The sequence below is a fragment of the Nannobrachium achirus genome, assembly GCF_963921795.1.
Source record: "Nannobrachium achirus genome assembly, chromosome: 8".
Classification (NCBI taxonomy): Eukaryota; Metazoa; Chordata; class Actinopteri; order Myctophiformes; family Myctophidae; genus Nannobrachium; species Nannobrachium achirus.
The window spans coordinates 5267331-5284071 of NC_137817.1; the positions used below are offsets into that span (position 1 = coordinate 5267331).

Genomic DNA, 16741 nt, shown 5'->3' on the forward strand with positions numbered 1-16741 from the left:
TCATTTTCCCCTTTCGTGTTCTAACCTTAATTAACATTTTCATGAATACTTTATGGTTCCTATCGCTAGTTAAAAATTGCCTTTCAATCACGATGATATGCGTTTTGTGAAAATAAGGTCCCATTTATGTTAAAATTGATGATAAAGTTGCGGGGGGCGTGGCCAACTAAACTGATACCAGCCGGCTGTGTTCTTCTTTGTGTGCTGTATTTCGGGAGGCTCCGACCACATTCTCCCATGTATCCCTGCGGTTGCACGTGACTGTTGGCAGCCAATATAGCCTCCTCTGGTTGCATTTCAATCTATGATGGCAACACCCATGCCAAGGACCCATATTGTGTCATTTGCGCTGCATAGAAACCAATGGCTTCGCTTTGTCCATATCTTTTATACAGTCTATGGTACGGGAGGAAGGAACTGGCGAGTAGGAGCAGTGGTCCCCCCCCCCTGTGCTGAGGCACAGACGTGTCATGAAACAAGTCCAGTTGTACCTTGGGATTTTGTGACACTACCACACATTATCAGAATCATCTTTGTCTAGGGCTGTCACGATTATGACACTTTACATGACGATTAATTGTCGCTCAAATAATTGCGATTAACGATTTAATTGTGTATTTGTTTGTTTAGGCTTTGAAGTTGCACATGACGGTTATGACACGTAACATAAATATTCAAAGAAACCGTGACATTACTGTCATATCATATTTGACAACTTGCCGATCTACAAGCTCACAACGCGTCGCATGATGACGCGTTGTGAGCTTGTGGATCTGCTATTTCCACTTCTTTTTTCAAGTGTTTGAAACTATATTAACATTTCTCAACATGGAAACGATTATGACGATTACCTCAAATAATTGCGATTACCTCAAATAATTGCGATTAGACGATTATGTAATAATTGTGACAGCCCTATCTTTGATATCACATCATAGGATTGCAAGTGCACACATGTGGTTGGACTTTGTTTTCATTCAAGCTCCATCCTTAGTTTGTTTTCGCGAAAGGGAAGAGGAAAGGTTATCGAAAGAAGGAGGAAAACAGGTTAGATACCTAATAAAGAGAAAATATATATACATGTATAGGCATGGAGTTGTTGACTGATATCTTTTATTGATCATGAAATAACTTATGTAACACTCATCTGAACCACCATAATCAAAAGGATAACGCAAACATAGCTTACAGCTTGTTCGCATAGCGGGGAACAATTTGCCCTTTGGTGTGCCTTGGGCACACTACGTTTGACAACCAGTAGTTCAGGGTCTAGATTGTCTGTTCCTTTTATTTATTACAGTTGAACTGTTGACCTCTGCACTCTCAAAACTGTGCTAAATCAAAAATGTCTATTGTTTATATCGTCACTGTCTGGCCAAAACCTCTTAAATCCATTTTTGAGGTTTTTGATTTTTTGGCATAAATCAGGGCTATTGAACACCCTTTACATCTGAGTGTTGGTTTTTAATCTTGAACCAATGGAAAGTAATAAAATGTGCTTCGAGTTGGGACAAAACCTCCTAACTCCACACTTTCTGCCAAACCAGCTAACTCCACCTGATTGGCCCTCTCTTTTTTTTCATAAATACGTGCTATTAAACACCCTTTACGTCTGTGTGTTGGTTAAAATAATATTGAACCAATGAAAAGTAGTGAAAAAGCCCTTCGGTCAAAACCTCCTAACTGCATTTGAGCTCATTTTCCCGAAAATTAACATTTTGGAGTTAGGAGGTTTCGGCCCGACAGCAGAGATATATTACAGCATGCTTTTATATAGCAAGCTTTGGTCACAGGCCGACCTTCGTCAGGCAAGATGCCTGAAGGGTTAAGTACTACTGGCACATTCAGTTTTTCTTCCCCACTTTTTTTTGTCCAGTTAAAATGTTGTATTCAGATAATAGGGCATTTATAGAAAGAAATTCACTCCCAACATAAGTAGGCTACATGACATTTGGTTTGGGGATAGATTCATTGAGATAATGAGGGGAGAATGAAGTGCTGAGTTGACAGGCTAGGAACCAATCAACTCTCTAGGGGACCGGCCTATCCTGTCACCCATGTAGCCAGAGGGAGAACCTCTTCAATGGGACAACAATGGATCAGCAGCCATGCAACACACACACACACACACACACACACACACACACACACACACACACACACACACACACACACACACACACACACACACACACACACACACACGTGCACGCGCGTGCGCATATCTTGGTTAGCAATTTGACAAAATATGTATGGACTAATTATTGTATTTACAGACCAAAGTCTTTCTTGATTCCAGTTCTACCTGTTTGTTGTAACTGTTCACATGTCCATGTGTATTTAGATCCTACACTGTGTTGGTCAATGGTCATAGTTAGTGTGGTTGCTATAAGCAACACACTATTTCTCGGTCCAAGAATTATTTGACAGTAAAGTGAACCTGTTTTAATCTGGGTTGTAAGAATCGGGTCCTTGGGGACTGCCCATAAGTCCTACATCTCATTAGTCCTACATCTCATTAGTCCTACATCTCACTAGTCCTACATCTCACTAGTCCTACATCTCACTAGTCCTACATCTCATTAGTCCTACATCTCATTAGTCCTACATCTCACTAGTCCTACATCTCATTAGTCCTACATCTCACTAGTCCTACATCTCATTAGTCCTACATCTCACTAGTCCTACATCTCACTAGTCCTACATCTCACTAGTCCTACATCTCACTAGTCCTACATCTCATTAGTCCTACATCTCACTAGTCCTACATCTCATTAGTCCTACATCTCACTAGTCCTACATCTCATTAGTCCTACATCTCATTAGTCCTACATCTCACTAGTCCTACATCTCATTAGTCCTACATCTCACTAGTCCTACATCTCACTAGTCCTACATCTCACTAGTCCTACATCTCATTAGTCCTACATCTCATTAGTCCTACATCTCACTAGTCCTACATCTCATTAGTCCTACATCTCATTAGTCCTACATCTCACTAGTCCTACATCTCACTAGTCCTACATAGAGCCCGACCGATACCATTTTTCCGACCGATACCGATATCCGATGTTGGAGAGTGCTAGAGCACCGATACCGATACCGATACCGATGTTTTGTCAAAATATTTTTTTATTAATTTAAGATCATTTAATTGGCTGCTCGTGGATCTCTGTGGATTTTCACATAGGCCTACACACCTTCCTTCACCGCAACATGAAAAATCAGAGTTAGACAGTGCATGTGGTGAGTGAACGACACACGAGAGGCAGCAGCTCCAGCAGCTCCAGTAGTGTTGGCTTGCATCTTGGACTATTATACTGCACTCTGCTGGATAATTCTGGTATTGCCCACACATAGGCCTATATAACTCAGGGTTTCATGCTCTATCCGCAGACACGTTACAGACAATTAATATATCGGATATCGGTGGAATAATTCACCGATACCGATACCCTTCCGATATGCTCCAAAACGACCGATATATCGAACTGACCGATATATCGGTCGGGCTCTAGTCCTACATCTCATTAGTCCTACATCTCACTAGTCCTACATCTCACTAGTCCTACATCTCACTAGTCCTACATCTCACTAGTCCTACATCTCATTAGTCCTACATCTCACTAGTCCTACATCTCACTAGTCCTACATCTCATTAGTCCTACATCTCATTAGTCCTACATCTCATTAGTCCGAATTTAGTTAGGGTGTTCAAATGGAGAGTATGATGTGCTTGGACCTCCTCAGAAGAGCTCTCGAGGCACCCACATGTTTGCATCAGGAGAAGAATCTCTCTGAAGAAGCCAGTAAAGCTATAGCACTTTTCCAGGAAGGCATAAAAAATCGACCAACTTTTGTATGCACAATGTGTCATCGAGCTAGAGCAGGGGTCTTCAACGTTTTCAGGCCAAGGACCCCTTAGCACTTGACCTTTCACTCTGTACTTGGTCTTCTCTCTGTACTAGCTCTCAACACCTCGCAGTTCGAGGCGATGGGAGCTTGTAGATCTGCTATTTTTGGCTAAAGTTCTCCTCGGAATAGGGATGTGAGGGTTCAAGTTGTTCATTTAAAATAATTATCCTATCACACAAGGATTTGGCGGCCCCCCTGTAGTAAGTCTAAGGAGGACCCACTAGGGGTCCCGGACCCCATGTTGTTGAAGACCCCTGAGCTAGAGAACAGGGACCCGGATGCCATTAGTGATGTGATTGGAGTGTGCAGGAGTGCTGAGGAGCTGTCTCAGGTCATGACTTGTGTTCTGAGACACCAGGTTCACTTTGCTGAGTGTTTTGTAAACTGGGTGATGTTATCTGGGTTGTAAGGCCGGATATCTTGGACAATACAATGTCCAATCAGACACGAGTGGTCATGCTTCACTTGAATTCAGCACTTCACTGCAACCACACTTAACATTTCCCACAATTGCATCTTTGTTGATTGATGCAATTCCGAGACTGAGAGGGGTGGCAGTGGCTCAGGGGTAGAGAAACCGGCATTAGAACACAGGGGGTTCCCGCAGGGTTCCCAGTTCGATCCCAGGCTCCCTGAGAGTTGGTGTTTAAGAGTCCTTGAGCAAGACTCTGAAGTCTGAACCCCTAGTTGCTCCCGGTGAGCAGGTTGGTGCCTTGCATGGTTTCCTTTGCCATCGGTGTATGAATGTGTGTGTGAATGGGTGAATGTGATGCACAATCTCTGCAATGCGCCTTGGATAAAGGCACTCTATAAATGCACCATTTACCATTTATTTACCATTTTACTGCCACATGCAGAACAGGGTACTTGCCAAGTTGTTGCAGACAGCCAGCTAACCCCTGGCTTATTGAGACACTGCCCTCGCTACCTCTTGTGTCATGAATGCATTCCTACTGGACTCCCTGCCATTTATGACTCAGACTGAGGGAGATGCAGTAGCATGGAAATGTCAGTGGATGTCTTGTACTCAGCAGCACCTTAAAGGGCCACTTCACCTCTGGTACAACCAGATCTTATTTTATTGTTGTTTGGGACACAATCAACACAATCCTGAGTTATTTTTTGTATTCAATCTGTGTCTGTTTTGAGATATTTTAGTATTTCAGCTGTGCTAGTGATGCGTTTTGCATCATATGATGCAGCATGATGATGCAAAACGCATCACTAGCACAGCTGAAATACTAAAATATCTCAAAACACAGATTGAATACAAAAAATAACTTGTATTGTGTTGATTGTCCCAAACAACAATAAAATAAGATCTGGTTGTCCCAGAGGTGAACTGGCCCTTTAATGAAAGAGGCTTCAAATGTCCAAGCTGCTCCAGTGTGTTCTCTACAACATACTGACGCTTTCAGTTCAATAAGCTTCACAGTTGTCTTGTTGTTTATTTATTGAAAAATAGCATAGCTTGTAAATCTGCTATTTTTGAAAAATCGTGATTTTGTTTTTTGCAAGTCTTTGAATATATCTTTTTAAAAGCGAACATTTGTAACTCAAATATTTGCTTCTGGGTGGTCCCTGGAACAACATATTTTGAGATGGGGGGTCCGCGGCCTAATAAATGTCATTTTGGGGGTCCTTGACATGAAAAGGTTTGAGAACCACTGATTTAGAAGGAGGATTTAGAAGACATTTATAGAATCGGGTCAAAAACATTCGAAGACTTGCACAAATTTTGACGATTTTTCATAAATAGCAGATCTACAAGGTCGCAGCGCGGCACTCGGTGCCGCGCTGTGAGCTTGTATATCTGCTATTTATTTTATAGTTAGAAGCATAAAATAATAGTTAAAGTGGTTCAAATCTAAAGTGACGCAGATTTGCGTTCAGGCCTGCTGCCTAAATGGATTAATTAAAAGGAGTGTAAAATACTATGGTGTTTTGGTACTGTACTGTAACATTATCTAATAGGTATGAAAATCCCACCTTACCTGTGGTAGTGGTTCTGTACTGGCATCTTGGAGTGTTTTTAAACCCTCAGATGGGGCTTTTTTATATTCCCTGATGATGCATTGACATGCTTTGTGAGTGACCTAATTAGATGTTTTATTTGGTACAAATCAGCCTAACTGCAGTCCCTGTATGCTGGAGATGGTAGTACAATACCAGTAGTAACCTTCGTCAGAGCAGTTAGTTAGTGTACCCATTATCGTAGTATTGGAAGCCAGTCTATGACGTATTAATGGTAATTCATGGATTCCTCGTGACTACAGTTTACAGTTTAGGCATTTAGCAGACGCTTTTAATCCAAAGCGACTTACAATAAGCAGATAAAACATCACAGTAAAAAAACAAGATAATATGTCAGTACATAAACAGCAATATAACAAATGCAAATGGATATCTATCTAGAAAAAAAAAACCAATATAATCAATAAAGAAAAGAAAGTTCTAAAAACCTAAAAAAACAAAAAAAACAAATGCTAACTAGCTTCATGTATGGTCATTGATTTTCAGTAGTGCTAAGGGTTTAGGTGGAGTCTGAAAAGGTGAGTCTTCAGTCCACGGCGAAAGCTAGCGAGTGAGTCCGTTGTTCTAAGTGCGACAGGGAGTTTATTCCACTACTCGCGTCAGTGCAACCACACTTGCAATTTCCCAGAATTGCACCCTTCTAGTCGTGATTATTATTATTGGAGGTGAGGTGATGTATTGTGGAGTGATTACTTGTATTGTGGAGTGTTTTTGAATGGCAAATGAAACTGCGGAGAACTCTGGATAGGATGTCACAGAACCAACTAGGGGTGGGCAATATAATCGATATGGCAATACATCGCAATAGTTCATTTGCCAATACTGTATCGATACTTCAGGCAGTAGTATTGCGATAATTTGAGGAAAATAAAATATGTTCCCATATATAGGAACCAATGGTAGTAGTCCGGTCCTGACACTCCGCTGCCTCTAGATGTCACTGTACTGTAGGTCCTACCCTTCCCACGGTTCAGTGAGTGAGGTCTCTCGAGAAAATGACTGCGAACAATGAAAACAACAACATTAGAGCAGCTCCTTCAGCTTTTAAAGGTGATATATCACAATAGTATCGTATCGCAAAGATTCACAATATATCGCGATACTATTGCATCGTGACCCAAGTATCGTGATACTATTGCATCGCGAGAATCTTGCCAATATCCACCCCTAGAACCAACCATGTTAAACCCCGGCCGGCCGGGGACTGGGGACATGACGGGGTTGGTTAGGCCTACATTCATAACAATACGCTGCTTCATGCCTGCCATACCAACCATCAATAGGCTGCCTGTCAAGTCACGTCACTTCACATGGAGAACAAGTGGACACTGAAGCCCAGTCACTCAATGCACTCATCAAGGCTGCACATCACACGTTTTTTGTTTTTTTGTTTGTTGTTGTTTTTGGTGGTCAGCTGTTCCTCCCTGGCCTCGCAGCTCCTTGGTGTCTCTGGCTCAGCACTGATCATGGCTTAATGCAGTGGTTCTCAACCTGTGGGTCGGGACCCCCAGGGGGCTCCCCAATTATTTTGTGGGGTCCCCAGATGGTTAGCTAAATGTGCAACGCTGTTTTCTCACTGGACAGTAAACAAACTGACAAAGTTTAAGTGTATAGAGGGTATCTGCACATTTCTAAAGTGACAATTTAAGGACTTTTATATACAATACAAATTAAACATTGGCCAAATTGTCAAATATTAGAGGCAGCAATTGTGAAAATGGCCGATCTACATGCTCACAACGCCTCGCGTTTGCGAGACGTTGTGAGCATGTAGATCGGCTATTTTCACAATAGAACGGTGTTATACAAAATGTAATGCCTCAACCTCAACTCTTAGTGCTCATCAGGGTGGGGGGGGTCCCCAGTTAAAATATGATTATTTTGGGGGTCGCAGACTGAAAAGGTTGAGAACCACTCTGGCTTACAGCACTCTCTGTCGAAGCTCTATATTACATTATTATCCGTCCGCTTATCTTTTGTTGATTTCTGCTCGTTTGTACATTTATTTTGGTCTCCTATTTCTTATTGGGTGTTTTGTGCTTTTCTCATTGGATACTTTATTTGCTGCTTTTCTTTGATGTTCTTAATGCACATCACAGACATACACACACACACACACACACGTACAGGCTCTTATTTACACTTATTTTTCTCTTATTTACACAGTATTATAGCAATAATACACTTGAGTTTAGGGGTGTCACAATTTCTTTTTTTTATTAAACAAATTGATCTATCAAAATGAGCAGAAATCTGATCCATGACCTTAAAATAAGTGCAGTCGAGAGCTTGAATTTCACCTGCTGTTTGATGTGAAGAGTTCACAGCACACTGCAGTTACGCAACAGAAGCTGGCACTACATGGCAGAAGGTACTTTGCCACATCTCTAACCTGCAAAAGCCAATAGGATTAAAATGGACAAAAATATATATATTTTCATAGTGAGTAAAAAAATTCAAAACTTTAATCAGCTTTTGGCCTTAAAATCGAAAGTCAAATTGAATCATGGATTTGGAGAATTATGACACCCCTTGAGTTACAAATACTATGTATAGCCTAGCATTTTGCACAACAAGAAACGATTGATTTCTCAACAACTTGGACATGAATGAGACACTAGTTCCCACATGGACATGTTCTTATTCCAATCCTCATATATTCATGAATCCCCCCCCCCCCCATATTTATGACTCATTAATCGATAAGGGTACAACACACACGCACGCACGCACACACGCGCACACACAAACACACACACACACACACACACACACACACACACACACACACACACACACACACACACACACACACACACACACACACACACACACACACACACACACACACACACTTAAAGGAGTAGTTCACCCCCAAAATGACTTTTTTTCTATTGATTACTCAGGCCATGGAGAGTAGAGTTCAATAATATTTTTAGTTTTTTGTCACATTCCTAAGACAAAAATGTGATAACAATAAATTTACCCCCATTGATTCCGGATGGTGACCCGTTTCGAAACGGGTCACCATCCGGAATCAATGGGGGTAAATTTACTCGAATCAAAATTTTGTCTTAGGAATGTGACAAAAACCAAAAAATATTATTGAACTCTACTCTCCATGGCATGAGTAATCAATAGAAAAAAAGTCATTTTGGGGGTGAACTACTCCTTTAACATTCATGGGGTATTGTGTACGCACACTCGTGTTGCTGTCACTAATCATTCGCTGTGGCCGTGGCGCTTTGCTTTGCTTTGCTGTGTCTTTTCCTTTGCTGTGTTCATTGTAATCATGACCTCTCGCTGTTTTAATTTCAGATTTGCATATCCACTTCCACCCCTTCCTCATTTGCATACAGCGAGAATGGCGAGCGGGCATCCCACAGACAAATTCAGTTTCATGTATCAACCTGACACGCACAAGAGGTACGGGACATTCACTCGCACGTGTGCACACACGCACGCACACGCACACGCACGCACACACACACACACACACGCACGCACATACACACACAATGAGCCCAATCAATCCAGGTAAGTTAAAAAAGGGCATGTGAATCAGCGGAGAAAGGCGCCCTATGGGACATGTAGTTTTCTAAATGGCTCTGCTCAGAATCCATAGCAGGGTACTTGTATATGATTTCTTTTAGCGTCTGTGTTTCCAGCAAATGTTTTTTCCGCAAAGACCAAGTGGACGGTGGAAGTGCAAAAATCCAGCTCAAAATGACATACAGTAGCACTCGAAAGAGAAGAGCGTGAATTAATTCACAGTGAACCCTGACGATCCCCCAGGCTCGGCTCCAGGATGAAATGACTGAGGGGGCAGATGGAAAATGGCGAGGAGGCACATCATTTTTTATATAGTAAAACAATATGTACATAAAACTTAAACTGAGGGGGCAGAATTTGCAACTGTGTGCAAATTGTGGGTACCGGCGCACCTCACCGGGACTGCGATCCCAGATTCCTGGGTCTGATACCGATCCAGACTTTGGAGAGGGCTAAATCAGTTCTAATCCATTTGAAAAATGTTGAAAAATGTAGAAACTACAAGCTTCAAAATGTGACGTGAGCCTGTAGATCTGCTCTTTTTAGGACACTTTGGAAACCCTGACATTTGTTGTGTTTATAACGACATACCTCAAAATGGGTTGAAAGCTTAAACATAATTGCAGATACTGATGTAAAAAAATGTTTTAGAGCCAATATCTTGGCTAAATCAGTGTATCAATCTGACTGTACTGTCACACACACACAGTTATACATTGATCCCTGGTTATCCAGGTAGAAATCAGACTCTAGTGAATAAGCTTTGTTCGAGGCTGTAGCACGGTGGTTCTCAAAGTGAGGCCCAGGGACCCTCAGGGCTCCTTGAGGGGGTTCCCAAGGGACCCCTGCAGGTCTGTAACTCTTGAGTTGAGTGTACAAATGGACCCGTACGGGTACACTTAGGCCTTTGGCCAGACGGAGCTGCCAGACGGAGCTGGATATTCCATATATCCTGTTTTTTTCAGATATCCACATAGAAGTCCCCAGACCTCCACTAGGGGGACAAGCACACACACAGTAAAGTCTTCAGAGATATCCGTGTTCCATGCCTACACAGATCCAGTGAATCGGATGTTTTTCAATGTCTTCACTTATTTATCCGGTTTCAAAAATATCCAGTTTCGGGGCTGCAAGCCCCAACCGCACAAAGAAATGTCTAGCTTCAGAAATATCCAGCTCTGTGTAGCCGGCACCTCAGAGTTATGGGGTTCTTGAAATTAAACCGGGATGTTACTGTAGTCAGAGCGTTTCAGGCAGAAATCGTGCGCTTAATGATAGAAGCCTGACATTTGGCACACAGTTAGAACATGCCATATGGAACATGTTTGGAGATCGCAGATTTGTCTTGGGAAACTTGTGGGAGCCAATCAAAGTTGGGCTCTCATAGACTCAGCATTGGTTTTGCATGAAAAAACATTCCTTTCCGAGAAACAGCCGCCACAAAACTGTGAAAAGTGATGACTCATCACTAAACCATAGTTTTATGGGGTCCATTTTTTGCCCAAGGAATGTTTTTCGTGCAAAACAAATGCTTGCATTGGATTCAGAATCCCGAAAAACACCTAGTTTGACCCCTCACATGCTACTTAAAGCATATTTATTTTTTGTATTATTTTACTGTATAGTAAAGTCTATGAGAGCCCAACTTTGATTGGCTCCCACAAGTTTCCCAAGACAAATCTGCGATGGCCCTATAGCCAAAAATGTTCCATATGGCATGTTCTAACTGTGTGCCAAATGTCACGCTTCTATCATAACGTGCACGATTCCACCCTATTCCTGCCCGAAACGCCTGGACTACTGTGGGTGGACCCGCATGTCCTGGTGTCTGTCTGCCAGCCGGCCGCTGCAACAACCCTGTTCATAATGTTGAACAACCCTGTTCATAATGTTGAAACCAGGAACAACCCTGTTCATAATGTTGAAACCAGGAACAACCCTGTTCATAATGTTGAAACCAGGTGAAGGTGACTGTTCCTGCACCACAGCAGGAACAGTGGCGTCACAGGGGGGGGGGGGGGGGGGAATGGGACTGAGTTACTATAGGGCCCAAAGTGGAGGGGCCTTCATTATTTTATACTTTAACTATTGAAAAATAGCAGATATACAAGCTCACAGCGCGCCACCGAGAGCTTGTAGATCTGCTATTTTTGAAAAGTCGTAAAAGTCGTACACATATTCAAATCTTTGAATATGTGTATTTTTAAGCGTCTGTGGCCAATCATTTTGGGGGTCCTTCACGTGAAAAGCACCACTGACATAGAAACATAGTTTTTTCAAAAAACCTTGGAAGGATTTGAAACATTCAAAGACTTGCACAAATTTCACGATTTTTCAAAAATAGCAGAAATACATGCTCGCAGCGCGGCACTCGGTGCTGCGCTGTGAGCATGTATATCTGCTATTTTTCAATAGTTAAAGCACAAAATAACGCCTAATAATGCGTTCCCAGTCTAAATGGGTTGAGACCCCTCCCCCTATGAAGAACATTCATGCTCCCCCTATGAAGAACATTCATGGGGGGCCCGCAGTGAATCCTTGTACCCAGGGCCCAGAATTTGGTGCCACACCCCTGACGCCAGCCAAAACTGTATTCATTTGAACGTAGGCGTAAAAAAGAAAATCTGAACATGTCGTTTAATACATACGAGTGTGTGAGACTGATAATCCTAACAATTTCCAATTTGCATGGCTTAGGATAATCTCTCTCTCTCTCTCTCCCTCTCTCGCTTTCTCTCTCTCTCTCTCTCTCCCTCTCTCCCCCTCCAATGTCCCTGTATCCACCCATTTTCCGTCCCATTCTCCCCCTTTCTCTCCTCCAACGTCTGGCTCTCAGTAAGAACAGGTTATCTTCGGGTATGAATCCAGTCTACAGCCCCGTTCAGCCTGGCACCCCCTACGGAAACCCCAAGAACATGGCCTTTACAGGTAACACACACACACCGCTATATTGTGAACAAACTCACATTTTAAAGTTGTTTTTTTTTTCAGGGCGACATGCGACCTCACCCGAATTCTTGGCCATCTGGCCAGTGATGTTTATCGGACCAGTTACCCATATATAGAGATCCACGTACTGTAGAACGTCGCTTTTATGCCCATACATGGAGATCCCTGTCTGAACAAGCCACCCAGATATGGGCTGTCTTCCTCCATATACAGTATGGGCATTCCCATATGAAGTCCTGTTAAATATGGGCTTAATATTGACAACATCAGGGATCTCCATATATGGGCATAAAAAGGGATTAGAGTGGTTCCCATGACATCACAACATACAATATATTTTATGCCCATACATGGAGATCCCTATCTGAACCAGCCACACAGATACGGGCAATGTCTTGGCCATCTGGCCATTGATTTATATCTATGACATCAGGGATCTTCATATGGGCATATAAGGGATTCTGGGGAATACCCATATATGGACTTTTACATGGGTTATGTCACCTGTGATATCACCTGTGATGTCACATTGATGTGTCAAGGGAACCAACCCATAGACTGTAAAAATGTGTACACACACGGAGACAAGCTGTGATATTTCTCATGGTAAACTGCGATATTTATGCTATATTGTGAAATAGACATTTTAATGGAATACTTGACCCACCCTGGGCAATTGTGTTCTGTCATGAACTAGGGCATTCACCAAATATTCAAATATTCGAATATCAAAGTCACTATTCGTCGTTGTTCACCGAAGTCGAATATTCGCTTTTTTCTTTTTTTTTTTGGTCAATGCCCCTGGTGGACGCGAGGCGTTGTGAGCATGTAGATCGGCTATTTTCACAATGTTCGCCTCTTGCTTACTTAATATTTGACTGTTTGGCCCGTCCTGTCGAATATTCGACTATTCGAATACTTTGAGGTCGAATAATTCGAATACTAAAAATCACTATTCGTGAATGCCCTATCATGAACTAGCCTTTTTTTTTTTTTTTTTTTACTTCATTTACAATAATTTTCTTTTGACATACCACTGTACAATGAAGTATAATGCTATTTTGATATTTGATATTTTGGGTTAATTGCCTTGCAGCAGTCTGAGCTCACTTGCACTCAGCTGCACACACAGCTAACCATGTTTGTGAAATGAATATACAGTACATCTCCTCCTCCCAACATATTGGGGAGGTGTGTCTCATCAGTGTGTACATGTGTGTGTGTAGGTGTGTCTCATCAGTGTGTGTACATGTGTGCGCGCGTTGCGTTCACTAGACTGTGTGTTATCAGTGCAGACATTTTTTAATGAGTGCCATCTGTGCACATTTTGTCCGGGCCACGTGTCCGTTTGTGTGCATCTGTGATGCTTGCATCTATGTACACACGACCCATGGTTGTCCTTTCGTGTGTGTGTGTGTGTGTGTGTGTGTGTGTGTGTGTGTGTGTGTGTGTGTGTGTGCGTGTGCGTGCGTGTGTTCATGTGTGCAACTTAAAAACGGGCAGGCAACAGACAATTCTAAATGCTGGAAATTCAAATAATGTGAAAAACGGTACTCGCATGGTGTTGGCATAAACAATAAATATTTTATATGGACCGTTTTCCTGAGCGACACTAGAAGCCTACATTTACTTTAGTACTGTACCCAGTGATGCTACTAACCCTGCATCCTGAGTCCCTGACCCATATTTTTAATAAAGGACTCTTTAAACTTAAGCATCCCTGCATCCCCAGGATGCATACAACACTATCCTTCCTGCTATCAGTCATTTCACTGCACCAGCTGAGCTGCATGTGGCGGCGTCTCCACAGCTGTGTGTTCTGGCATTATTGATGAGATGATTGAGAACATCTTGTAAATCCATGCTTCTGTCCTTTATCAACTACATACGTAGCTATTTGCCACTATTTGTTTTACATTTTTGATGTTTCCACCGTTGATACATAAAGTGTGTGTCGTCGCGGGACCCATAACATAATTCTGGGACCCATTTGAATGGCCACCTGTGGGTCCTGGGACCCATTACATTGAAAACCTAGCAACATCACTGTGTACTTGTTTGAGTATTTCCCATTTTCAATCATTTTACTTCTACTCCACACCTGGCTGCTGTTTACACCACGGCAGTGGCGGAGGCGCTTTCTACCAGTGTTGATTTCGTCGACTAAAACTATGACGAAAAATGTTTGTCGACTGCATTTTTTTTCACTGACGAAAACTAAATAAAAACTAAATAAAAAGTAAGCTGTGATGACTGAAACTAAGACTAAATATATTGACAATTTCATCAACAATATAAAAAACTAGAATAAAACATTAGGGAGGGACTAGTGGAGAAGAGAGTCATTTTATGTTTGGTTGCTCTCAGGTGTTGCATGCTGAAAATAGCAGATCTACAAGCTCACAACGCGCCGCGACGCGTTGTGAGCTTGTAGATCGGCTATTTTCAGCACGCAACCAAGTGTAAAATAAGCCTTTACAAGGCCTGCCAAAATACAGTTTAGTTGACTAAATCAACTGTAGATTTGGTCGCCTAAATCTTATAGATTTAGTCGTCTAAAATTAGACTAAAACTAAAACTTTTCAGATGACCAAATTATGACTAAAACTAAATGACATTTTATTCAAAAGACTATGACTAAAACTAAATCAAAATGTGCTGTCAAAAACAACCCTGCTCTCTACAGAGGAGCGCTCAGTCTATACATGCTCACAGCAAAGAAGTCCACCCTTGTACCTTCACCCAAGCTCCGTATAGACTGATATCCTGAGAGACACGCTGTAGAGGGCATCACCGCAATTACCTGCGGTGCAAACAGTAGTGTAAAGTAACTTGTAGCCTACATTTACTTAACCCTGCAAGGCCCAGCGTTGCTTTTTGGCAACGTTTTTTAAATCATTTTTTAAAAAATGTTATAATTAGTTTTCCTGTTCTTTTTTCACATTAACATCACCATTAAATCCTATTGTTTAGTATTACAATGCCATTGGCCACGATATTTGCATATAAACACCCCCCCCACAGAGACTGACATTCACACCTCCCAGAGAAGTTGATATTCCAGTGTCTGGACGAACAACATCTCACTTTTTAACTGAAGCTATTCCTCACTAAAACATAAGTAAAATGCCTGTAATATTGTTTTTCGTGATCATTAGAATGTCTAGAACACGTGCATATGTTAATATTGTGAAAAATATCCCCAAAATGAAAATTAGAGCATAATTTATGATTTATGATTTATGGCTATAAAACCTTACAAAAACATTATTAATTTTTTAACATTACATTTTCCTGTGATTAGGACTCCTACAACACCATCTGATTTTTTTCAATTCTTTTTTTGGCCAGTAGAAATTAATTCGGGGCTTGCAGGGTTAAAGGGATATTCCACTTTCAACAGGGAAACACCTTATGGGCTGTTCTCCACATACACACCCATTGTAACTTCAAACTTCATTTTAACCATGATAGATTCATTAAAAACACCCATTATTTTTTTCTGGTGACTCATATTTGTATTTGTTTTGAAGACTTTATTAGAAGTTTGCATAGGAAAAGGTACAGTTTCATGACGGTACAGTTCACTGGTACAAGGTCTACTAAAAGGAGATCCATGAAAAGACTAAGCTTATTTCCACTGGAAACCATTGAAGTATCTCATATAACATTGAATGACAGACAAATAGAACACAGTACTATGCAGTAGATATGTAAAGAAAAACAAAATAGAAGACAGTAAGTCAAAACAAACAGTATATACAAAGAAGGGGCAGGGGAGGGTAGGGTTGGGCTAGATTCTTTTTTACCAGTTGCGAACGGCTGCTGCCTGTAAGTGGTTTTTCAGGGCAATTTTAAAGGATGCTAGTGATCCACACTCCTTTGTGGCCTTCGGTAAGGCTTTCCACATTTTGGTGGTATAGCAGAAAAAAGAGTTTGACCCTTTGTTGGTTTTGACTCTGGGTTGAAAGTGATCTGTGGCGCTGCCTCTGGTGTTGTAATTATGGACATCCTTAATGTTTATAAAGTATTTTGACAGGTACTTGGGTATCATAGTGGTGTAGTGTATCTTGTACACCAGGCCCATTGCAAGTTGCTGTACTCTGTCAACTACTCTGAGCCACCCCACTCTTAACTGGTGAGTAGCGGTGAGGTGAGTCTGATAGGGAAGTCTAAGCAGGACCCTAATTAGTTTATTTTGGGCTGTTTGTAGTTTAGTTTTCAGGGCTTGTGGGGCGTCACAATACCATACGTGGACTCCGTAGTCAAAGAGGGGCTGGATTATTGCACC

The 16741-nt window shown here is 41.7% G+C and overlaps 1 protein-coding gene across 3 annotated transcripts in view; it reads left to right on the plus strand.

The window, feature by feature from the left end:
* LOC308290342 (myelin-associated neurite-outgrowth inhibitor-like) overlaps positions 1–16741 on the plus strand; it is a 73374-nt gene that overhangs the window by 21111 nt on the left and 35522 nt on the right. For 2 of the 3 annotated variants that reach the window (XM_080732138.1, XM_080732139.1), the window contains exons 2-3: positions 9268–9375; positions 12338–12429. In XM_080732138.1, the coding sequence (XP_080588264.1) occupies positions 9314–9375; positions 12338–12429 (154 nt within the window). In that variant the 5' untranslated portion in view covers positions 9268–9313. The remainder of the gene's footprint in view (positions 1–9267; positions 9376–12337; positions 12430–16741) is intronic. The other variant, XM_080732140.1, reaches the window with a different exon arrangement.